At 43.9% G+C, this 26345-nt stretch overlaps 1 protein-coding gene across 1 annotated transcript in view; it reads right to left on the minus strand.

Annotated features, from left to right (window-relative positions):
• LOC126100200 (anaphase-promoting complex subunit 7) overlaps window positions 1-26345 on the minus strand; it is a 169542-nt gene that overhangs the window by 127129 nt on the left and 16068 nt on the right. The window contains exons 2-3 of the mRNA XM_049910760.1: window positions 25880-26102; window positions 10675-10856 (exon numbers count right to left, since the gene is read on the minus strand). Of these exons, the coding sequence (XP_049766717.1) occupies window positions 10675-10856; window positions 25880-26102 (405 nt within the window). The remainder of the gene's footprint in view (window positions 1-10674; window positions 10857-25879; window positions 26103-26345) is intronic.

The raw sequence follows: 26345 nt of genomic DNA on the forward strand, positions 1-26345 counted from the left end.
TGACAGTTTTCCTGGACCTGCTGCACTAAGGGATGGGCAGTGTACAGCGCACATAGACTTTTGAAGGGCACTGAGTGAGTCTGAGCAGAGGACACAATTGGAAAGACTGTGTCTCCAGAAGTACTCCTTGGCCTGATACAAGGTGAAGAGCTTGGCTGTAAATACTGAGGAGTAAGCGAGAAGCTGATATCGAAAGATACGGGTGCCAATGACGAAGGCACACCAGACCCCACGGTCAGTCCAAGAGTCATTAGTGTATACAAAGGTACTTTCGCGAAGTTCCATGCGAAGGTTGTGAAACTGAAGGCGATAGACCGAGGCTGGAGTAGTGTCCTTAGGAATTGAATGAAGGCCAAGGTTAACATGGGCCAATTCACAAAACCAAGGTGGTGAAGGGTTCACACCCACTGGGAAAGTTGTAGGTAGCATGACGTTGAGCCACCGTAGCAAGTGCTGAAAGCGGAATCCAGGATGTAACAGAGAAGAGGCACGAGCCCCATACTGATGATCAAAGAAATCATCAAAGAAGGAGGCATAGGGAGGGCGGCCATGCATGGCAGACCAACAGCGTGCATACCTGCTAAGGATAAAAGTCACGGCGGTAGGACAGTGGTAGTTCAGCAGTTTCAGTATACAGACTCTCACCCAGGCTGGTGTAAAAGGCATACGTGGCCAAACAGATGCCATGATGGCGGATAGTGTTGAGATGGCGTAAGAGGGATGTGTGTGCAAATGCATAAACAAAGTACCCACAGTCAAGTTTTGAACGGACAAGGGACTGGTACTAATGGAGTAGAGTGGTTCGATTCGCACCCCAGGAAGTACCATTGAGGACACGTAGGACATTGAGGGATTGTGTACAGCGGGCTGCCAGGTAAGATACATGGGAGAACCAAGAGTGTTTCCTATCGAGCATGAGTCCCAGGAATTTTGTAGTGTCAATGAATGGAAGGGCAGCAGGGCCAAAATAAAGAGATGGTGGGAGAAACCATTTGCACCTCTAGAAATTCATACAGACGGTTTTGTCAGTGGAAAAGCGAAAGCCATTGTCCATGTTCCAGGAATAGAGGAGATCAAGACAGTGCTGAAGACGCTGCTCAGTGAGACAAATCCGTGAAGAACTGCAATAGATGGCAAAATCATCAATAAAAAGGGAGCCGGAGATTCCCGGTGGAGACAGCCTATTATTGGGTTATTGGCGATAGCAAAGAGGACGATACTCAGTACGGAACCCTGAGACACACCATTTTCCTGGATAAAGATGTATGACAAGGCAGAACCCACAAGCACCTTGAAAACTCAGTCTCGTAAAAATGCCTGAAGAAAACGGGGCAGGTGCCCACGGAAGCCCCACATATAAAGAGTATGGACAATACCAGTTCTCCAGCAGGTGATGTAGGCCTTCTCCAAATTGAAAAAACACGGCCACAGTCTGGGATTTCTGCAGAAAACCATTCATGACAAGGGTGGACAAAGTAACGAGATGGTAAACTGTAGAACGCCGCACTCGAAATCCACACTGTGCAATCGTCAGTAAATGGGGCGATTCTAATCACCATATCAGGTGGGCACGAATCATACGTTCCATCACCTTGCAAACGTGGCTGGTAAGAGAGAGAGGGCAGTAGCTAGAAGGAAGGTTTTTGTCCTTACTGGGCATGTCGGTGGCTTCACACCAGTGTCCAGGAAATGTGCCCTCAGCCCAGAGGCGGGTGTCCGTGTTAAGCAGAAAGTGCTTCCCCGCAAGAAAAATGTGCTGCAACATCTGAATGTGGATGGTGTCTGGCCCTGGGGAAGAGGATCGGGATGAGCTGAGAGCATGATCTAGCTCCCTCATAGTAAAGGCAGCATTATAGTACTCATGATTCAGAGAAGAGAAGGGTACACCCGAGCTGCCTACACTTCTTTCTGATGGATGAAGGCAGGGTGATAATGGGAAGAGCTCGAAACTTCCGCAAAATGGCAGCCCACGGTGTTGGAGATAGTAATAGGGTCGACAATGACATCGTCAGTTACTGTCAGGCCGGAAATTGGGGAATGGATCTTGGTTCCAGAGCCGTCTGAAGTTGGCCCACATGACAGCGGAAGGTATGGAACTGTTAAAAGAACAAGTGAATGAAATCCAGCTAGCTCTTTTGCTATCCAGAAGAACTAGGCGACACTTTGCATGCATCTGTTTATAACGAATGCAGTTTTCCAGCATAGTGTGGCGGTTAAAAATGCAGAGAGCATGTCTCCATGCACAAATTGCATCACGGCATGCCTCAGTCCACCAAGGGACTGGAACATGACGTGGTAAAGAGGAAGTGCAAGGAACGGAATGTTCTGCAGCAGTAAGGATAATGTTGGTGAGATAGTCTACCTGATTATCACAACTGGGGAAATCTTGTTCTTTGAAGGTCTCCAGGAAGGAGTAAAGCTGCCAATCAGCCTTAGTAAGCTGCCATTTGGGAGTGCATGCTGATGGGGTAGAAGTCAGCAGATGGAGAGCACACGGGAAATGGTCACGCAAGTAGGTGTCAGAAAGATCAGACCACTCAAGAGGGTGGACGAGCTGGGCAGTGCAAAAGGATAGGTCCAAATGGGAATAGGTGTGTGAGGAGTTGGAAAGGAAAGTGGGTGCACCAATGTTAAGGCAGAAGAGGTTAAGTTGGTTAAGAAGGTCAGCCAAGATGGCACCTCTCTGACAGGTCCTGAAGAACCCCAAAGCTGATGATGCGCATTAAAGTCACTGAGTAGCATTACATCGAATGACGGAGGTACATAAATGGTACAGAGGGGAGAAGTCAGGCAGGGAAAGAAAAGGCGAACTGCAACAGCTTGAAGACAGGTAGTCAGGGAGAAGGGTTGACTATGAAGGTCACCCCATATGAGGAGCATGACGCCCCCACAAGATGGAATGACAACCGCAGGTGGACGGTCAAAACGAATCGGTAAGTAATGTGAAAGCTCAAAGTGCTCGTGAGGGTGCAATTTCGTTTCCTGAAGGCAGAGTACAAGGGGATGCTGCGATGCTAAAAGCAGCCATAAATCCTCTATGTGGGACTTTAGGCCATGAATGTTCCATTGGAGGACAGTCACGAGGAGGAACAGATCTAGGGGTGTCAACTCAGCAGCCACCGAGTGACAGCAGGTGTAGAGTTGCTACTACAGGGCACAGCAGCAGGAGGATCCTGCTCCACGGGATCGACAGAAGCATCGGCTCGCTTGTGCGGTCAGTCTGTGGAGTCCAATGCTGAAAAACAATCACCACGCATACTTGTTACTTCAAATTTGGCTCATGTACAGTGGGCAATCACTCTCATGTGCATCCCCGCCACAGGTTACACATTAGGTTGGGTGTGTGATTGAAACGATGGCACTGGTAGCAGCGCATCATGTTCTGAATGTATGGCCGGACTGTATTAATTTCATAGCCTGCTTTGTTCTTTGACAGCAAAACCACCCTATCAAAGGTGAGGGAAAGAGTGTAGGTGGGCACTAAGGAGGAATCACCTTTTTCATTACACAATGGATGGCAATGACACCTTGATCAGAGAGGTAAGATTGGATTTCAGCTCCAATGAGACTGTCGAGCAGCCCGGTGTAAATTACGCCATGGGGAGAATTCAAAGTTCTATGGACTTTGACATGGACAGGGTGGCCATGGAGAAGTGAGGCAGCAAGCAGTTGTTGTGCTTGACAATCAGAAGCAGTCTCCAAAAGCAAAGTTCCATTCTGTAAACGAGAGGACTACTTCACAGGGCCAGCAATTGTATCGACACCTTTCTGAATAATAAATGGATTTACTGTGGCGAAGGACTGACCGTCTTCAGTACGTGAGACCATGAGGAACCGTGGCACGGTGGGAAGGGTCTTCACATCATTAGCCTCATTACATTTATGTTTTGTAGACGTCGATTGGGAAGATGATGGACTCATTGCGAGTAAATCCCCCACAATTGCCAGCATCTCCGATGGTGCGCTCCTTCCAACTGGGAGCTCCCTTCACAAGGGGGCGCACCCGCCTTAGGTGATTGTTCACACTTCAGGTTACACCTCCCAAATGTCAAATACCAGATAGGGGGACCAATCGACATTTGGGAAGGTTGCAGCTCCGGCAATCACTCCTCCCTGGGCCTGGCCTGTACCAGGGGAAACGTGCGAACCCTACCTGTCGACCCGGGACTGGGAATTACGCATTACCCAATCACCTGTTATGTTTCAGATGTGTGAGCCAGCCTTCAGGAGCGCACAAGGAGGAAAAAGAAAAAGAGGAACCTCAAATGCTGAAGCAGAGGAACAAGAGAAAAAGGGAAACAAGGAAAGGAAAAGGGAGCGAAAAACAAAAGTGAGACTGTTCTTACAGCAGCGACAGGATGCAGAACATTCCAAATAACGCGCCAGACGTGTTCCTCAAGGGAGGGGAAAAATAATAGCAAGAAGACAGACATGCAGCACAGAAGGGAAAAAAATGCTGAAAAAGCTAAGGCCCCATGGTAGCTAAGCATGAACTCACCAAGGAGTGGCGAGCCCCCTGGGGGCAACAGCATTATGTGTGAACAAGCTGAGTACTACTGATCCTATCTGACAATCTTTGTATTATGAGACAGAATTGAATTACAGTACTTACCTTAGTGAGGCAAAAGGCATAGTACTGCTAATAGCCACACATACAACAGGGATAAACTTCATAGCTTTCAGAAATAATAGCTCCTTCCTCAGGGAGAGGAAAGATGAATAGGTTGGGGAAGGTAAAAGAAAGGGCTGGCCATTCTGAGTCCAGAATGAGAGGGACCTATCTGCAATGCGGAGGAGTCCAGGTGACCAGCTTTTCCCCAACCTATTCCTCCCTCCCCTCCCCAAGGAGGGATCTATTATTCCTGGAAGCTAGGAAGTGTATCACTTTTATGTGTGACCATTGACAATATTACATATTTTTCCTGCTGAAGGCAAACACTGCACAGCAAATATGTCTCATAATTTATTAGTTTTCTCTATTTAAGTTTGCTCTGGTTAAATCATTCACATAAACTGAGAAGATTTGTGGTCGTACTATGTTTTACTGGGGGCTTACCTGCCATTACTGTCAAAATAAATAAATCAGAACTGTTTTCCTCTCCTCTCCTCTCCTACGGTGCTTGGTTCTGTGTTGTGAATTTCTTTGCTCCTAAGAGTTTCTTTTGTTTTCCATGTTGAAGTTTCTGTTGTTGCTGTGAGTCATCTTTTAGATATTAAAGGAAGAAGATCACTATTCCTTAAAGTGTTGTGTTCTTGCTATAAAATTATATCCTAAGTCCATCCACAACAGGTTATGGGCCCAGGTTTGAACGCTTCAGGCTCTGAGAATTACAATATTTGTTCATGAGACTATTTTTCCATATACTAGAAAAATGTGACTTACCAAATGAAAGTGCTGGCAGGTCGACAGACACACAAACGAACACAAACATACACACAAAATTCAAGCTTTCGCAACAAACTGTTGCCTCATCAGGAAAGAGGGAAGGAGAGGGAAAGACGAAAGGATGTGGGTTTTAAGGGAGAGGGTAAGGAGTCATTCCAGTCCCGGGAGCGGAAAGACTTACCTTATGGGGAAAAAAGGACGGGTATACACTGTCTGCTTGTGTCTGTATATGTGTGGATGGATATGTGTGTGTGTGCGCGCGAGTGTATACCCGTCCTTTTTTCCCCATAAGGTAAGTCTTTCCGCTCCCGGGACTGGAATGACTCTTTACCCTCTCCCTTAAAACCCACATCCTTTCGTCTTTCCCTCTCCTTCCCTCTTTCCTGATGAGGCAACAGTTTGTTGCGAAAGCTTGAATTTTGTGTGTATGTTTGTGTTCGTTTGTGTGTCTGTCGACCTGCCAGCACTTTCATTTGGTAAGTCACATCATCTTTGTTTTTAGGTATATTTTTCCTTCATGGAATGTTTCCTTCTATTATTTCCATATACTAGGATATTCATGAGACTCCAAAATTTTTGGAATGGCAGACACAGTGGTTCAGTTGAGTGATGATATTAGTCATACAAATATTCGCAAACTGTCAAGTAAAGATCAGTGGGAAACATGGAAATGGCAGATTCTACTTTGTTTAATGAAACATTCTCCTTATTCAATTATAGATGGTACACGTCAGTGTCCGTCATTAGCGGAAGGAGAAGAACCGTCCGACGCCTATCACCACTGTCAACGGGACAATGCTCAGGCAGCTCGTATCATTGGAAGGGCGCTTGATGAGGAACTTGCTATTCATGTACGAAAGAAGACTGATGCAAAAGAAATCTGGGATACCCTTATGTCAGTATATGAACAATCTTCATTGTAGCAACTATATATGTTGTTCGATTGTTTCTTTGAAACATCAAAAGATGACATCACGTCTATAACAGAACATAAATTGCTACTTGTGAACATTTTCCATGACTTGTGCAGTGAACTGAACAAAATTAATCCAAATGCAACTTGGCCCCTTTCACTGCTCCACCATCGTATTTTCAAAACATTAGGATCTGAATATCACTTTTACAGGTTGACCTGGTATTGTGTTCTTGAACCTGAGCAGACGATAGTTTCTAATTGAGAACTTGCGTTCGATTACAATTCACTAGCTACACAGGCACCTGGTGCTTTCTACGCAAAATCAAAATCAAATGAGCAACATCAAAAACGGAAGCAATTTGCAACAGAGGGGAGTAAGTCAAATAAGAAAGAAAGTCGTATGCATCTGTATTGCAAGAATGCTGGACATATTATCACAAAATGCCAAAAGTGCATGTCTGCAGAAGAAGCAAGAGTGACAGCTAACAACAATAATAATTCAAATTTCAGTTTAAAAGTGAGCAACAAACCAAATACGTTTCTAGCCACTAGCTTGCTGTCTCATGTTAGTTTTGATAGATTCTAGGATTTTGGCCTCTGGCATGACATCATATTTCATCAAATAAATGGAATTTCGCTACATTCGAAAAGTTTCAGATTCCACAATGTGTGCAGACAGTTGGCAAAGAAGTTATTTTTGCACATAAGACTGGCAGTATAGGTGTTATCATTCTGCGATGTAGTGAAATAGTCGCAATAGGAAGGATAGTTGATTCAGTTTACATTATGAACATGCGAGTTTGTCCTCCAGATTTACAAGTAATGATTAACTTAGCAACTTCAAAGGAACAACTAAAATAATGGCATGAGAGACTTGGTCATCAAGATAAACATCATATACGAGATGTGCTCTCTTGTTTTCGTATATCAGTTAAGTGCCCTGATACCACATCATTTTGTGATGGATGTGTTCTTGGCAAATCCCACGGTAAACCATTTAGTCATCACAGAGATCGTTCACAAACTGTCAGTGAGTTGATCAATGCAGACATTAATGGAACCATGTCTACTGACTCAATAAATGGTTCTCGTTACTATGTGATTTTTGAAGATGATTTTTATAATTTCGTTTGGATATATTTCATGTGAAATAAATCTGAAGTGGCTAACAATTTAAAAACATTTTTGAAGGAGTCTGATGCTACTGGTCATAAGGTAAAAGTATTTCGGTTTGGTGGTGGAGGAGAGTTTAATTGTAACGTGGTAGCTGCTGTTCTACGAGACTGTGATATTGAGTTTCATCTTATACGTCCAGACACTACTGAGCAAAATGATGTTGCCGAACAAGCAAATCAACATATAGTTGAAATAGCTAGCTCAATGTTAATGTCTAGCAAGCTCATGCATGTGACACAGACATTTTTCTACTCAAATGTAGTGGGAAGCCAAGTGCTGAAGGTAAAACACCTTTCGAACTGTGGACTGGTAAAGTGTTTAACAGTTTTACTACCTACGAATTTTTGGATCAAAATGCTATGTTTAATTGCCAAAGAAATTTCATTCTAAGTTCAATGAAAAGGCTATACCTGGTCATTTCATTGGCTACGTGAATGGCAAAGATGGTTCCAGAGTGTGGATTCCATCAAAACATCGTATGATGAAATCACGCAATGTTGATTTTCAACCAGAAAAGCTACGTACAACTGGAAATTCGATTGAATTGGAATTTAATTCCGTGCCTGAAGAAACAGGAGAAAAAGTGAATCTACTGTTGATCAGACTGAAACTAGTGACCAAGAATATTTGAATGAGTTACCAAATCCACGAGTTCTTGAAATAAGTCCCCCAGTAAAATTTAGTGACTACGAATTAGGATACCAGCCTCACCACTCTCAAGAAGCACATGCATTATTTTACCTGACAAAAACAATCCATGAAGAGCTTGCACCAACAAACTTCAATGAAGCTATGGAAAGTAGTAATTCCAATGAATGGTTTATGTGATGAAAGAAGAAATGAAGGCATTTGAAGAAAATGATAACTTGGACTTGGTAGAACCGCCTAAATGAAAACATGTTATCAATAATAAATGGATAATTCATATAAAATATAAGCCTGATTGACTGACTGATTGATACTGTGCTCTCTTGGTTGTGTGCAATATGTTTCAACGTGCCAGACTTTATTATGATGAAACATTTAGTCCAGTTGCTCGTTATGATGCTATTAATGCTATAATAGTGATTGCAGCTTATGAAAATTTGAAATGTGCTCAACTTGACATTAGAACTGCATTTTTATATGGTGACTTGGATACAGAAATATACATGGTTCAACCAGAAGGTTTCGATGACAGGTCAGGTTGTGTTTGTCGACTTGAAATCATTGTATGGACTTAAGCAATCACCTATTGCTGGACTAATAAGTTTCATTCATTCATGAAAAAATGGCTTTATTATTTCAACAGCAGGTTCTTGCAATTTACATTTGACAAATCAAAACAGAAAAATTGCTGATTGTTATTTATGTCGATGAGGGACTTACAGCAGGAACAACTGAAAGTGCGGTGAATTCATTTTTAGATAGGTTAAAGTCTGAATTCAAAACAACAGTGGGATCCTTAGACTCATTTTTAGGTATGCAAATAGAGCAATGAGAGTCTGGCTTGTTTATTTCACAGCGAGCATACACAGAGAAGATTCTACATTGTTTTAACATGGATGATTCAAAACCATTAAAACTCCATGTGATAATGAACAATTAGATAGTGAATATAGCAATAATCTTGACAACAACATTCCTTATTGTTCAACTGTGGAATCATTAATGTACCTGGCATGCTCTGCTCATCCAGATCTTGCTTATGCTGGTTCAAAAGTTGCTCGATCTATGGCTAAACCCACTTCTTCCGATTGGAATGCTGTAAAACATATTTTCAAATATCTTTGTGGCACTTCAGACAGGTCTCTTCTATACTTCATCTGGCAGTAAACTTTCTGCCTATGCTGATGCTGATTTTGCTGGCAACACTAAAACAAGATGATCAACAAATGGTTTTGTTTCGATGATTGGTGATATGGCTCTATTGTGGACATTTCAACTGCAGAAATCAGTTGCACTATCCACCACTGAAGTGGAGTTCGTTGCTGCAAGTGAAGAAGCCAAGGAGTTAGTATGGCTCAACAGACTGCTTTTGGAGCTCAGTGGAAAAAGTAACACGCCCATATTGTTCATTGACAATGTAAGTGCCATTAAATTAGTGAAACACGCAGAGTTCCACGAACGTTCTAAGCACATTGAAATATGGTATTATTTTGTGCGTGAACTCTATCGAAATGGGGATATCAATGTAGAATGTGTGTGTTCTGAAAATCAACTAGGTGACATGTTTACAAAGCCTTTAAAATCAAACAAATTTAAAGCAAGGTGTACCAAGATAGGACTTCATAACTAATGTGTTTTGACCTCTTATTTTTTATTTAATAGTTGTTCAGTGGACCACAGTCTGATTTGAGGGGAAGTGTTAAAGTAAATAAATCAGAATTGTGTTCCCTCTCCTCTCCTATGGTAGTGCTTGGCTCTGTGTTGTGAATTTCTTTGCTCTTATGAGTTTATTTTGTTTTCCATGTTATTACTCTTTGAAGTTTCTGTTGTTGCTGTGAGTCATCTTTCAGATATTAAAGGAAGAAGATCACTATTCCTAAAAGTGTTGTGTACTTGCTATAAAATTATATCCTAAGTTCACTCACAACAATTACTTTCAAACATTTGCCACTTGAAGTAACATACTGTGTTCTACCAGAATCGTGCAGCCACTTATTTTTGAATCGAATAATGGAAACTCCAGGTAGGAATATCAACAAGGTAAGAAAAGACAAATTGATACTTACTGTAAGTAAGACACCAAGTTGCAGGCAGGCACATAAAGCTTTCGGCCACAGCCTTCATCAGTAAAAGAGAAACACACACCATTCACAAACGCGAGCGAGCACATCTCGCACGCAAATGGCAGAAGCTTAATTTAAGTGTCTTAACTGTGCTGTCTGCAATTTGATGTGTCTTTTTTACAGTAAGTAACAATCTGTCTTTTCCTACACTGTCAATCTTATTTTTGAAAAGATATTCCTTATAACTGAGTCTCAATAAGCTGACAATGTGACACAGTGTCAAATGGCTTTTAAAAATCCAGGAAGATACAGTGATTGTTAGTGGATTTTTTTAAATCTAACAACAAAGGGAAAAAAAACATCATTCATATATATTAAAGTAATATTTGCATTGCTAGAGGGAGCTGAACATACCAATAAATCAAATATGGAATTGTGACAGAAGGACCCATTCACACTTACTTCCTTACTACTAACATGCTTACCCTAAGAACTTCCTTGTAAGCTGTTATGGCAGAACGCTCCATTCCTCCTTGCTGATACAGTTTTGCCAAAGCCATGTTGATTTTTGCATTTCGTTGTTTACCAGGTATACTCTGCAAAACACCTATTGCTTGGTGATTTTGTTTCAGATTAACGTGACAAAGATGCATCTGGTACTTTATATCTGCAAGAAATAAAGCTGCAGTTAAAAGTTTTATACATATATATATGTACGAGGGTTGTTTTTTAAGTAAGGGCCGGTTTTATTTTTTTTAATAATACAAATACTTTTGTAAAAAAACTTTTATTTTCTGATTCTACACACTTTTACCCATTTTTCTACATAGTTGCCTTGTTTATTTAAGCACTTGTCATACCGTACAACTAAGTTTTTAATTCCCTCTTCAAAGAATTCGGCCGCCTGCTCCGACAGCCAAGAGTTCACGGCCGCTTTCACTTCATCGTCGTCATTGAAGAGCTGCCCGCCAAGATGGTGTTTCAGGTACTGGAAAAGGTGAAAATCACTAGGAGCAAGGTCGGGGCTGTATGGTGCATGGTCCAAAACTTCCCAGCCAAAAGAATCAATCAAATCCCGAGTCTTTTGAGAGGTGTGAGGCCTAGCATTATCGTGCAGCAGCAAAGCTCCTTTTGTCAGCATGCCGCGCCTTTTGTTTTGAATTGCTCTGCGGAGCTTCTTTAGAGTTGCACAGTAGGCATCAGAGTTGATTGTCGTTCCTCGTGGCATAAAGTCCACTAGCAAAACACCGTGCCGGTCCCAGAACACAGTTGCCATAATCTTGCGCTTTGACAGCGTCTGTTTGGCTTTGACCTTGACGGGTGAGGTTGTGTGTCACCATTCCATCGATTGTCGCTGGCATTCAGGAGTGATATGGGATACCCATGTTTCATCTCCAGTGACAATTTGACTCCACATTTCATCCCCTTCTTGCTCATAACGAATCAAAAAGTCCAATGAAGTGGCAAATCTCTTCCCTTTGTGGTCCTCTGTGAGGAGTATGGGTACCCACCGAGAACACAGTTTCTTAAAGTTTAGGTTTTCAGATACAATTTTGTACAAAACCGATCTTGAAACTTGTGGAAATTCCAAAGAAAGAGTGGAAATTGTGAATCTTCTGTCCTCACGAATCTTTGTTTCGACTGCAGCCACCAAATCATCAGTGATCACAGAGGGCCGGCCTGAGCGTTCTTCATCATGGACGTTTTGACGGCCATTTTTAAACTCTCTAACCCATTGACGCACTTTACCTTCACTCATTGCATTCAAGCCATAAACTTCTGTTAACTGACGATGAATTTCTGCAGCTGATAGGCTTCTCGCGGTCAAAAAACGTATCACTGACCGTATCTCACACGCGGCGGGTGATTCAATAATTGTAAACATTATAAAGTAGCACAGCGATGCTTACACGTCAGCTACAGAGCTGCAACTTGCATCAGTGTGAACGGGAAGGATGCCGGCAAGTGGTGCGGTGGCTTGTTGCGGCGTCCGCGCGAACTACGGGACTATACACGCGAACGGCCCTTACTTAAAAAAACAACCCTCGTATATACATAAAATCTACTCATGAAGCAGGAGCAGAACACCACAAATATAAAAGGTATTACAGTTTGCAAGCTACTGAAGTTAGTGGCTCCTCCTCCTGGATGAAGGTTTGAAAAGAAATGTAGAGGGTAAGTCTACCCTGACAGAGTTCGGGGTGACTTTTCCAAACTGTACCCCTTTTCCTAAACCTCATCAGTTGTTTTTCATCACCCCTCTAATTTTCCCTTCAACCCTTCTGTCAGAAGGAGCAACCACTGGCTTCGAAAGCTTGCAAACTGTAATATCTGTTATGTGTGTGATCTCCTGCCAATGGTTGGTGAGTGACTGTATATATAAAAACCTTGATGATGTTCAATATTTTTGTAACTGATTTGTAACGTGGCACACTGTTGGGGAACTACTGGACAGAACACCATTGTTGAATCACTTACTCTAAATTTACTAGCCAGTACTTTTTTTTTTTTTTTTTTTTTTTAAAAATAGAGTTTATCGCCAGCTGTCAAAACTAACTGTGGTATTCTGCGCCAAAAAAACCCAATCACAATATGAATTTTACACACTCCGTTATTAGACACTAGTAGCATAACAACTCTACAGTAATTCTTAATACCTTCTCTCAGTGTCACTTCTTGAACTACTAGCTTCTTCAATGGGCAAAAGAAAATAGTTATTAACCACATATATTTATTCCGTACACTCAAAATACTAATATCAGCCCTTTTACAATGAGTCACTTTTTCACAAATAGTCCTCCCAAAGTGTGCCTAGCGGTGGACATGGAGGGTTGGTTAGTTGGATGATTAAAAGGACCAACTACTAGGTCATCAGTACCCTTTTCCTTGAACAGACAGGTCTACATGATTGTAGATCAGAGATAGCCTATTACGTAAAACCCAAGGGAAGAAAACCCCGAGGTCTATCACAACTCAACTAAGACTAGATAAAGGACAAAAAGAAGAAAAGGAGACATAGGAAGAAAGGCAGGCGAGATGCCCCTCTAGGAAGCAGTCATAAGCCCCTGAATGCAGAGTGCAATTAGGGGACACACATCCCTAACCACCTCACCACTTACCAAAGGTACTCCACTCAGAAACTGCCTAGGAAAGACAAGAGATATGGAAAGGGCAACAGAAGCACAGACAGACAAAAGAGGAACAGGTTGAACAGACCATGCGAGAGGGGGATGAAGAGCAAAAAGAGCAGGTAGGGTGAGGGACAGACAGCTGTAGCCCAGTCTGGGCCGAGGAGACAACAGAGTATTCTCCCAACCCCTCAATGGGCTAACAAGGTTGAGTGGCCTTCTCTTAAAGACAGTGATAAAAGCCCCATCCACAAATAAAATGTAAAACAATATCAGCCATCTCCTAACACCAGGAATAGCCACAGGGTGGCTCAGTTGTGACAGTTTACCAAAATATGGACCTCTCCCAAACAGGAACCACAATGCCAGTGGCATTGGTCCTCCAAATGGAGAAGATGACTACCACTCAGCCAAGTACAGGTGATGTGGAGCCGACAAGGGACAATAGAGTTCTTGTGAGAGGCCCGCATGGAGGACCTCCATAGATTTGTAGTCTCCTTTATCATCTGTAGCTACTTTTGTGAAGTCGGAGTGAGCCATTCCCTATTCCAGATTCCTAAATGGTGTAATACTGATTGGAGGTCTGTTTCCAGAATACTGAAATAAAGAATCATATTACTGGTAGCCAGTTTTGACAGAGTATCAACAAGTTCTTTCCCTGGGATCCCAATGTGACCAGGGGTCCAGACAAAGGTCACTGAGCATCCACATTGTTCGAGGACACACAGGGAATCCTGAATAGCCAAAACCAAGGGATGGCTAGGGTAACACTGGTCAAGAGCTTGCAAACTGCTGAAGGAGTCACTGCTGAAGAGAAAGAACCTACCAGTGCAGGAATGGATATGCTAAAAAGCACAAGAGATGGTTACCAATTCTGCAGTGAAAACACTCTGCAATGCAAGGAGTACAGTCCAACATGTCACCTGTAAGTAAAAACAAAGCCTATGTGACCTGCAACCATCAAGCCATCAGTGCAGACTATTTCTGAACCCTGTGATGCACCATGGAGATGTACGTGAGTAGACCCGGAGGAGAGGTGGAAGAGGAAACTAGAGTTCAGAAGGAGGGGCCAAACATGGATTGCGATTGTAAGCCTTGATCTGGGACACTATAGCGGGATTTGGATTTCCACATTAGGAAAAAGGAGATGGTAGATCGGGCGCTTTGGGAAGCTGCAAATGTGTGCAGTTGACAAAAATATTGTCTCCAGTGAGGTCAAAGTTGAGTGTGACAGTGAAGTCACCTGGTTGTGTATAACAGGTGTAGGTGACCAATTTAATAGTTGGATGTTTTTGCCGGCTACCCGATTCTGCTGTGACAGTTCTAGAGTCATTCAAAGAAAATCTACAGTCAATAGTGCATAAATACCTAGATCATGCAGTACTAACTGGAGACGACTTTAACCTGCCGAGTATAGACTGGGATGTCTATGGATTCACTGCTGGGATACAGCCAGACAGTTACGCGAAATACTTTTGAACACATTTTCTGAAAATTGTTTTTAGTACCTAACTCGGCAGCTGCAGCCGACAGGCAATGGAAATATCTTAGACCTTGTAGCTACAAATAGGATGGATCTTATCAACAATGTCAGTAGAGAAATGGAGCTTAGTGATCATGATGCCTTTAAAGCACCTATGATTACGAAAGTTAATAAATCTGTTAAGAAGGCTAGCAGAGTGCTTCTGATAGAGCAGATAAGCAGTTATAAGCATCTCCCTTGGACAGTGAATTGGCATCCATTAAGATGGATGTAAAGGAATTACGGTCAAAGTTTAAGCATATCGTAAACTGTGATCTGGAGAGTTATGTGCCCAGTAAGTGGACAAAGGATGGAAAAGACCCAATATAGTTTAATAATGAAATCTGGCAGATGCTGAGGAAGCAGAGGCTGTTGCACTCTAGGTTCAAAAGTGAACGCACAAATGACTTCAAGCAGTGGTTAGTAGAAATTCATGCGTCTCTGTAAAGATCTATGCACGCAGTGTACAACAACTACCACTGTCACACCTCAGCAAAAGATCTGTCTGAGAACACAAGAAAATTCTGGTCCTATGTCAAACTGATAAGCGAGCTTGTGGCTTTCATCTAGTCACTTATTAACCTGTTTGTTAGCTGGTTCGTTAGTTTAAAAAAGGGAGGAAGGGACCAAACTTCATACAAAGTCATCAGTCCCTTGTTCCTAATAAAACAATGCCACAAATGTGATAATAAAACAAACGAGAGATATAACACAAAATTGAAAGAAAGGAAAAACTGCAAGAACGAAGGAAAGGCAACTAACACTAAAAGGAAAAAAAAAAAAGAGGTCAAGAAAACAACAGACACACGCTAGAAACAGAAGAGAGTAAAACAAGAAAGATAACAGTGGCTGGCCGGCCACAAGGATAAAAAGGAAAAGCCAACCAGTCTGCAACACATTAAAACCTTCACCATAAAAGCGCTAAGGTGGAGGACACAGAGGGACAAAGGACATGCGCTAAAACTTAGATCAAATGATAAAACCCACCCTCACAAATAAAATGTAAAACTAAATCAGCCAATGAGGCGTTGTCAGATAAAATGAGTGGCAACGAGTCCAGTAACCCCTTATTTCGTCGCTGGGCAGTCAAAGTGAGAAATTGAACCAGAATATGGGCCACACTCAACGGGAGGGGGGGGGGGGGGGGGGGGCGCACCGACACCGAGGCAGGTCTTCACGGCACAAGAGGTAACTGTGGGCTGCCCAAGTGTGGCCAATGCGGAGCCGGCAGAGGACAACTGATTCGCTGCGAGAGGCCCACATGGAAGACTTCCACACATTCGTAGACTCATTAATGATATGCAGTTTGTTGTGTGAACTGTTATGCTGTTCCATCTCCAAAAGACAAAAAACCCCTGCGGCGTAAGTCAGAACACAGGTAACGTTCAGAGATTCCCACCTCCAGAAGCGGTTTCTGCATAGCCTGTTTGCCCAGCCTGTCGGCAAGTTTGTTGCCTGGGATGCCAATGTGTCCTGGGGTCCACACAAACACCACTGAACGACAGGATGGGACCAGTCCAGGGCATAGACGAACTCTTTGAGTGGATAACACCAATGGATGGCGAGGGTAGCACTAGTCAATAGCTTATAGGCCACTAAAGGAGTCAGTACACAGAAGAAACAATTCCTCGGGGCACGAACGGATATACTGAAGGGCACGAGATATGGTCAGCAGCTCTGCAGTGAATACACCGCAGCCATTGGGCAAGGAATGCTGTTCAATATGGCCTCTGTGGACAAAGGCAAAGCCAACATTACCATCAGATATCGAGCTGGTGGTATAAACCACTTCAGAGCCCCAGAACACTTCAAGAATCGAGAGGAAGTGACAGCAGAGAGCCGCAGGGTTAACTGAGTCCTTAGCGCCATGCGAAAGGTCCGGGGAAAGATTTGGCCTACAGCTACACCGTGGAGGTGAAGGGAAGGACTCCAGTACAGACAGAAGTGATCACACGTGAACTGCAGTCTATAGCCCTGACCTGGGCCACCTATGTGGGAGGTGAACCACCGTGGTTGGGAAAAGAAAACAGTAATTAGGATATTCAGGAGAGCTATGAATGTGTGCAACTTAACTGGTGAGCAGTTGTGCATGTCTGATCTTTAATGGAAGGACTCCAGCCTCCACCAGTATGCTTGTCACCGGACTCTCCCTAAAAGCTCCTGTCGCTAGTCGAACTCCGCATTGGTGCAATGGATCAAGCAAACGCAATGCTGAGGGCACTGTCGAACCATAAATCACACTCCCACAGTTAAGGCGGGATTGAACAAGGGCTCTGTAGAGCTGCAGCAGCGTGGAGTGATCTGCATCCCAGTTGGTGTTGCTCAGGCCGCGGAGGGCACTGAGGTACTGCCAACACTTCTGTTTAAGCTCACGAAGATGAGGAAGCCAAGTGGAACAGCATTGAAAACCCGACCTAAGAATCGATATGTCTCCACTACAGTGAGTGGATCATCGTCAAGGTAAAGTTCTGGTTCCGGATGAACAGTATGATGCCGACAGAAATGCATGACACACGTCTTCGTGGCAGAAAACTGGAATCCATGGGCTAGAGCCCATGACTGCGCCTTGTGTATGGCTCCCTGTAGGCAATGCTCAGCAACACCAGTACTGGAGCATCAGTACGAAATGCACAAGTCATCTGTATACAGAGAAGGTGAGATAGAGGGCCTGACAGCTGCATCTAGACTGTTAATGGCCACTAAAAATAGAGACACTCAATACAGAGCCCTGGGGGACTCCATTCTCCTGTATATGGATGGAACTATGAGAGGTGCCAACTTGGACATGGAAAGTACCGAGTGATAGGAAGTTTTGGATAAAAATTGGGAGCGGGCCCCGAATACCACACTCCTCCAATGTGGCAAGGATACGATGTCGCCAGATTGTGTTGTATGCTTTATGCAAGTCAAAAAAAGATGGCAACCAGGTGTTGGCATCTGGAAAAGGCCGTTTGGATGGCAGACTCGAGGAACACAAGATTATCCGTTGTAGAACAACCCTGGTGGAAGCCGCCCTGACATGGAGCCAGTAAGCCACATGACTCCAGGACCCAACCCAACCGCCGACACACCATACATTCCAGCAGCTTACAAATAACATTGGTGAAGCTGATGGGCCAATAGCTATCCACATCAATCAGGTTTTTTCCGGGTTTGAGCACCGTAATGATGGTGCTCTCCCATCACTGTGAAGGAAAGACACCATTGCACCTGATCCAGATGAAGATGACTAGGATATTTCACTTGTAGTCAGATGAGAGATGTTTAATCATCTGGCTGTGGATCCGATCAGGCCCAGGAGCTGTGTCAGGGAAATGTGCAAGGGCACTGAGGAGCTCCCACTCTGTAAATGGGGCATTATAGGATTCACTGCAGCATGTAGTGAAAGAGAGGACTTTCCCTTCCAGCTGCCGTTTGAGAGTGTCAAAGGCTGGGTAATTGTCTGACGCAGAGGCTCGAGCAAAGTGCTCAACAATCGCGTTTGTGTTGGTAGATAATACACCATTTATGGGAACACCTGTTGGGGTCTAGTACACAAAAATGCTATTTGATCTTTGCCCCGGCTTGGGAAGGTGACACTTCTACTTCCGTTGTTTGATAAATTGGCGAACGCAGGCACGGAGCCGTTTAAAGGCTATGAGGTGTTCCAGGGAAGGGTGCCACTTATGCCACTATAGAGCTCGCCGATGCTCCTTAATTGTTTCAGCTACTTCCGGCGACCACCAAGGAATTGCCTTGCACAGGGGGTACCCTAAAGGGTGAGGGATCATGTTTTCTGCTGCAGTAACAGTTGTTGTTGTCACCTGCTAAACCATACATTGATGTTAGCATGTGGGGGAGATTCAATGGTGACAGCAGAGGTGAAAGTTTCCCAGTCGGCCATGTTTAAAGCACATCTGGGCAGGCATCCATGGGCCTGATGCCAGGGCAATGACAGGAAGATGGGGAAGTGGTCACTACCACACAGGTTGTCATGTGCTCTCCAGTGGATAGATGGGAGAAGTCCTGGGCTGCAAATTGATAAATCAATGGCCGAGTAACTACCATGCCACACTGAAATGTGTGGCAGCCCCAGTATTTAAGAGGCAGAGGTTTAACTGAGACAGTAAAGTTTCGACATCTCTGCCTCAGCCAGTAAGCACGGTGCCACCCCACAAGGGGTTGTGGGTGTTAAAAATCTCCCAAAAGTAGGAAAGGTTTAGAGAGTTGATCAATCAGTGCAGCTAATGCATTCAGGGTTACTGCACCATCTGGAGGAAGATATACATTGCAGACAGTTATTTCCTGCGTCGTCATTCTGACAGCCACAGCTTCAAGAGGGGTTTGAAGGGGCACAGTGTCACTACAGACTGAGTTTAGGACATAAACGCAAATTCCATTTGAAACTCACTTATAGTCGCTACGGTTCCTTTAATATCCTTTATAACCACTGAGGGCAGGGGTCTGCATTGCTGGGAACCAGGTTTCCTAGAGGGCAATGCAGATGGCAGGTGTAAAGCTTAACAGTTGCCGTAGCTCAGCCAGGTGGTGGAAAAAACCGCCACAATTCCACTGGAGGATGACGTCATCGTGAGACTGGGAAGGCATGGAACATTCAATGAAGCAGTTTACGCCTCAGGGTCACCTGCTGCCATCGACTTATTGCCTGAGCAGTCTATATCCATTGTGTCTGAGGGTCTGGCAAGATCTAGGTCCTCAGTAGATGCCAGAATCTCCACCCCCATCCTCAGACACAGAGCTTGTAGGTAGCAGGGTGTGGGTGCCACCGCAATTTTCTTGGTCTTAGGGGTCTTCTTTTTGGATTTCTCTCACTGCTCCTTGGGTTTCCCTGGCTGGGAGGACTTCACTGATTCAGTCTCCGGGAATGAGGATGAGCGTGAAGTGCTAAGACCAGCTGCTTTTGAGCTCTTCAGCCACTAACGGGTCTCATCTTTCCCACTAGCAGAAACCTGAGAAGGGAGTGACCCAAGGGACCCCTACCTAGCGAGAGAAGCCAAAGAAGACATATGCTTCTCCAGCTTAGAAGACAGACATCCCCGATGGTTGGTTGGGAGGGGGGGGGGGGGGGGAGGTGTTGTTGCTCCCGAAGTAGGTGGTGCAGGAGCAACAAGGAGGAATATGCCCCCCACCATCAAGGGGGCAGGTGTAGTCTTCCGGCTGTGAGAGGTGACGGGGGTTGGCAGAGCTGATGGTGGCAGAAATGTTGTAGCGGCGACGTTAGACGATGTCATATGTACAGGATGCAGGCATTCAAATTTTCTCTTAGTCTCAGTGTACGTCAGTCGGTCCAGGTCTTGTACTCCATGATATTCCTTTCTTTCTGGAGAATCCTGCAGTCTGGCGAACAAGGCAAATGGTGCTCTCCACAGTTGACACAGATGGGAGGTGGAGCACATGGAGTACTGGGATGTGATGTGCGTCCGCAATCTTGACATGTGACACTGAAAGTACACCGGGAAGGCATATGGCCGAACTTCCAGCACTTAAGCACCACATCGGGGGAGGGATACAGGACTTTACATCACAGCGGTAGACCATCACCTCGATCTTCTCGGGCAATGTATCACCCTCAAAGGCCAAGATGAAGGCACTGGTGGCAACATGATTATTCCTCAGACGCCGGTGGACACACCAGACGAAATGTACACTTCTCCGCTCTAAATTGGCGCGCAGCTCATTTTCAGACTGCAAAAACAGACAAACCTACGTTTCTAGCATTTGTAGACTTAGAGAAAGCTTTTGACAACGTTGACTGGAATACTCTCTTCCAAATTCTAAAGGTGGCAGGGGTAAAATACAGGGAGCGAAAGGCTATTTACAATTTGTATAGAAACCAGATGGCAGTTATAAGAGTCGAGGGGCATGAAAGAGAAGCAGTGATTGGGAAGGGAGTAAGACAGGGTTGTAGCCTCTCCCCGATGCTATTCAATTTGTATATTGAGCAAGCAGTAAAGGAAACAAAAGAAAAATTTGGAGTAGGTATTAAAATCCATGGAGAAGAAATAAAAACGTTGAGGTTCGCCGATGACATTGTAATTCTGTCAGAGACAGCAAAGGACCTGGAAGAGCAGTTGAACGGAATGGATAGTGTCTTGAAGGGAGGATATAAGATGAACATCAACAAAAGCAAAACAAGGCTAATGGAATGTAGTCGAATTAAGTCAGGTGATGTTGAGGGTATTAGATTAGGAAATGAGACACTTAAAGTAGTAAAGGAGTTTTGCTATTTGGGGAGCAAAATAACTGATGATGGTCGAAGTAGAGAGGATATAAAATGTAGACTGGCAATGGCAAGGAAAGCGTTTCTGAAGAAGAGAAATTTGTTAACATCGAGTATAGATTTAAGTGTCAGGAAGTCATTTCTGAAAGTATTTGTATGGAGTGTAGCCATGTATGGAAGTGAAACGTGGACGGTAAATAGTTTGGACAAGAAGAGAATAGAAGCTTTCGAAATGTGGTGCTACAGAAGAATGCTGAAGATTAAATGGGTAGATCACATAACTAATGAGGAAGTATTGAATAGGATTGGGGAGAAGAGAAGTTTGTGGCACAACTTGACCAGAAGAAGGGATCGGTTGGTAGGACATGTTCTGAGGCATCAAGGGATCACCAATTTAGTATTGGAGGGCAGCGCGGAGGGTAAAAATCGTAGGGGGAGACCAAGAGATGAATACACTAAGCAGATTCAGAAAGATGTAGGTTGCAGTAGGTACTGGGAGATGAAGAAGCTTGCACAGGATAGAGTAGCATGGAGAGCTGCATCAAACCAGTCTCAGGACTGAAGACCACAACAACAACATGAAGTTATAGATAAAATTCAGGAGCAGAACCCAGAGACCCTTCTCTGTAAGGTAGTGAGGATGTCATGTTGGCATGTGGTGTTATAAGCCTTTTGCATGTCAAAGAAGATGGCTATAAGATGTTGACATTGGGAAAAACTTTTTAGATGTTTACATGGTAAACTCCAGATGCAGGTCATTTATAGTGAAACGGCCACCCCGAGACAGAACCCGAACACCCCGAGACTCGTGGAACGAACACAGCCGCTAGCTAACCATGCAGTCGAGCACCTTACAGTGAACATTGGTGAAGCTAACTGGGCAATAATTGTGCATCTCTAGAGGGTGCTTACCCAGTTCCAGCACTGGGACAATGACACTTTCTCGCCACTGCGATGGAAGCTCGACCTCGCTCCAGATGCTGTTATAGATGGCAAGGATATGACGCTGACAATCCATTGATAGGTGCTTCAGCATTTGCTCGTGGATGTGATATGGCCCTGGGAGTATATCAGGGCAGCATGCTAGGACACTGACGAATTCCCACTCACTGATGGAGCATAATATGGTTCCAGGTGGTGTGCAGCAAAAGACAATTGCTTTTGCTCCACCTGCTGTTTTAGAACACGAAAGGCAGGGTTATAATTCTCAGACACAGAGGCTCAAACATAATGCAGAGCAAAATGTTCGGTGACGGCATCTGGATCAGGGTAGACAGCACCATTCGAGGTTACCTGCAGGTCTCTGCTATTTGTAGAAACATCTGATCTTTACCCAAACCTGTGAAGGAGAGATACATTGTCAGATGGTTAAAATATACCGTTTCCAGTATTCTTGCTTCCATTGTTTTTAGGTGGTGGACCCGGACATAGAGCAAGTTGAAAGCAATGAGGTGCTCCATTGGTGGGTGCCTCTTATGGCATTGGAGAGCCTGCCTACTATCTGTAATGGCCTCTGTAATTTCTGATACTGATACTGTAAGGTACTGTCTTACATCACAGCAGTCCTGAGGAAAAGGAGATCACTACATCAGCTGCCGAAAGAATGGTTGTAGTTGTATTCTGGACTGCCACGTCGATATCTCCATGCGGAGTGGAGACTAGGGCAACAGCACAGGCAAAAGCACACCAATCAATGCTGCTCTGAGCCCGTTTGAGCAGGCATCCAGAGGAGTGATGCTGAGGGAGGGACACGAAGATTAGAAAGTGGTCACTACCACACACGTCATTGTGGACTCTCCCGTGGATGCATAAGAGGACACAAGTGCTGCAGCTGCAAAAGTCAATTGCTGAGAAAGTTCTGTGCACCACACTAAAGTATGTTGGGGCACTAGTACTCAAGAAGCAAAGGTCAAGTTGTGCCAGTAAGTTTTTGAGGTCTTTAATCACAGCCAGTGAGCATATGGTTTCACATAGCATCAGTATATCATCACCTTGACCTTCTCAGGCAATGAATTGCTCTCAAGGGCCAAGATGAAGGCACTGGTAGCAACCCTATTATCCTTTGGCCCCTTATGGACACGATGGACAAAATATACACCCCACTGCTTCAAGTTGGCGCACAGCTCATCAGATTGCAGCAGCAGGTCTTGGTCGAAAATGACACCCTGAACCATATTCAGACAATTATGGGGAGTGACAGTCACTGGTACATCATCTAGCTTTTTACAAGCGAGCAGTGCCCTTGACTGAGCAGGGGTGGTGTTTTGATGAAAACTGACCCACTTTTCATTTTAGAGATGGTTTCCACTTCCCCAAACTTCTCTTCTGTGTTCTCCACAGAGAATATGAGCTTTGTACCAAGAAGGAATACCCATCAGCTCTTGCACAAATTAAGTATTGGAGGGAGGATTTCTCTGCTTGCCACTTAGCCCCACATTCCTCCCATGGCACACCAGAGGAGCGAAAAATTTAGGGTCGTATCTCTCTGCATTAAACAAGGACTCTTCTCCCAGAGAGACTGCTGGGGCCGTATGGCTACCAGCGGGAGATAACTTCATGAGCTTCATTTGTGACTCATCCACAACAGTGCAACTCATTCCAAAAGGGAGATCTCCCCATGGGCACCACCCAACCTCAGTAATGGCTACCTGGCCAGTAATCCATTGCTTGGAGTCCCCACACCCCAAACACGACGGCACATATTCCCTGGGATATATGGAGAGGTTTCAGCTCGGGCACCAACAATGCGATTCCTACATGGTCAGCGGCGACCACGGTGCATGTACTTGACGACTCCCCACAAAGGGATACCTACCATCCTGGGTTTGGGGTGTAATAACTTATTAAAGAGAAGGGCAGAAAGATGGAAAGGCACAGAGGTGAAGCACACACCACATTGGGCGACCTTCCCTGCACAATCCCCACTTCTGGAGAATTTTTAAAAGTGGTGGCACATCAAACCAACAATGGGGACCATGCATTCATTTAATAAAAAGTTGTAGAAAATGCCGGTAGTGGAAACTCAAGTCCCGAATCATAACCAGGTGCAAGCAGGGCCTGCACCAAGAAAACCGTGTGATGGAGGGGCAGAGGCGGAAAGGGACAGTGTCAGTATAAGCTCGCAGCACAGAATGGAAGCACTGTTGCATAGGCTACAGCCCTGTGGTAGCCAAGCACATACTCATAAAAGAGATGTGTGTCCTCTGGAGGGGACAGGGAAGAGTACGGTAGGCTAACACAGATGTTTGGATCTATGGTTAATTGTGGTTGTATAATTTTCCCCCTGGTATCAGCAGGCAGCCCTGAAAGACTCATCTATGTAACGTGGGTAAATGTGCTAACATTTGCTTCTGAATGGAGACAGTAGACTGGTCTTGCACAAAAAGCACCAGCTGCAACTCTTACTTCACAAGGGTGCATGGAGTAACGAAGTATGGGCTGTGCTCCTAAGCCATAGGGGACATATTCTTAGCTGAGACCAGCTAACATTAATGTTTCTTAAAACCCTAATAAAATCATTCTGATCTGCTTGCCAGCTGTTGTTGCTGAGGAAACAGAGAGTGCCAAGTTCCCCTTTTCTTGTAATCATGTTAATCTGTTTTCAAGTAATATAGCTAAAAAGAAGAATTGTTCAACTACTTGTGGCAGTTCATCTTCTAAGGAAAGTCCCCTGTGATGATGTACAGACCTCTAGCTGTACAAATCTATGGCATAGGATTTTGTTGGTAAGAAATGACACCCATGATTCTGAGGCCTGTCATGTGACTGCCCCCCCCCCCCTCTCTCTCTCTCTCTCTCTCTCTCTCTCTCTCTCTCTCTCTCTCTCTCTCTCTCTCTCTCCCTCCCCCCCTCTGGTTAATGTTCTGCAGTATGTAGTGAAAGAGGACTGTAAAATAACCAAAAATCATCATGGTGTAGTATCTCTGAGACAGCAGGTCCCACTGTGATTATACAATCTTTCTTTTTTTTTTTGCAGATAGAGTAGCACTCAGAACTGTTTCCTGTAGGACCCTTTTCTCGTTGAAGTGTTGACTACTACGGTTTGTACCCCTTGGATCTAAGAGTCAAAACAATAAAAAAAATCTGCAAGAAGGCATCCCTAACAAACCCATTTATGATAAACTATGGTAACAACACATTGCAACACATGCCTTTTGTAGGTGAAAGAACAGAGTGATCATGTGTTGGCAGTGTGTCTAGGTGTTGTGGATTGCAGATTCCAGGTGTAGAAAATGGCCAGCAGTAGATTGGGCATCTCTGAAACCACACTGAAATTTATAAAGAAGTGAATACGTAAATGTTATACTATATATTGTTATCCTGGCAGACAACTCGGCACAGATGGATACTGCTTCTAGTGTGGTGGTAAGTAACACTCACTCACTGTCGATTCTGAATTACTAGGCCCAGGTCACGATATGAAAAACAAGCCAAAACATCACACAAACACCTAAAGCCTCCACACACTGTGGGTTAAACACCTCATAGGGCATTATTTGAAAAAAGTAATCAGTCTTTACAATGACTCTTCACCTTCACCAACACTTTAATGACAACCTACTTTTAACCTTAAAATCAAAACACAACTTCCGTAAATGTAACATACCCACAAATTTTTCTGAAGTTCCACACACTAAAACCTGTTCACAACACATACGACAAAATAACTATTATTTACAATAACTGTAACTATTATTACTATTACTATTACTATTATTATTATTACTATTATTACTATTACTATTACTACTATTATTATTATTACTATTATTACTATTACTATTACTATTATTATTATTATTATTAAATATTCTTCTTACCAATATCAGGCATTAATTCCTTCTGGTTGTCCTGGAGTTTTGTTGTGCCTTTTGATTTCAAAAGAGATTTTTTGAACTGTAAAGCTTTCTTATACATCATTTCAGCTTTACGATACTGTCCCAAATGAAACAGCGAATCTCCGTAGAACACATAGGTTTGAAACTTGGCTGGTGGTGATAATGTTTCTTGATTATGTTCACTAACAGTGATGACAAGGTTTGCCTGAAAGCAAGAATAATTAATTGGTCTACAACTTTTGTTTGGTTTGTATTTCCATAACACATTTTGATTACATCTAAAACTTATCAGGTTAACAAGAGAATATATGCTGAACTGTCTCCCAGACAAAACTGTATGCCACACCAAATACCATTCTCCTTTCTCCATGGTGCTAAGCCATCAGGGTGGACACAGTGAAAAGTGCGGAGTTTTGGAGGGGAGAGATGGCTTGATTAATAAGAAACT

Source organism: Schistocerca cancellata, chromosome 9 (assembly GCF_023864275.1).
Source record: "Schistocerca cancellata isolate TAMUIC-IGC-003103 chromosome 9, iqSchCanc2.1, whole genome shotgun sequence".
In the NCBI taxonomy this organism is placed as follows: domain Eukaryota; kingdom Metazoa; phylum Arthropoda; class Insecta; order Orthoptera; family Acrididae; genus Schistocerca; species Schistocerca cancellata.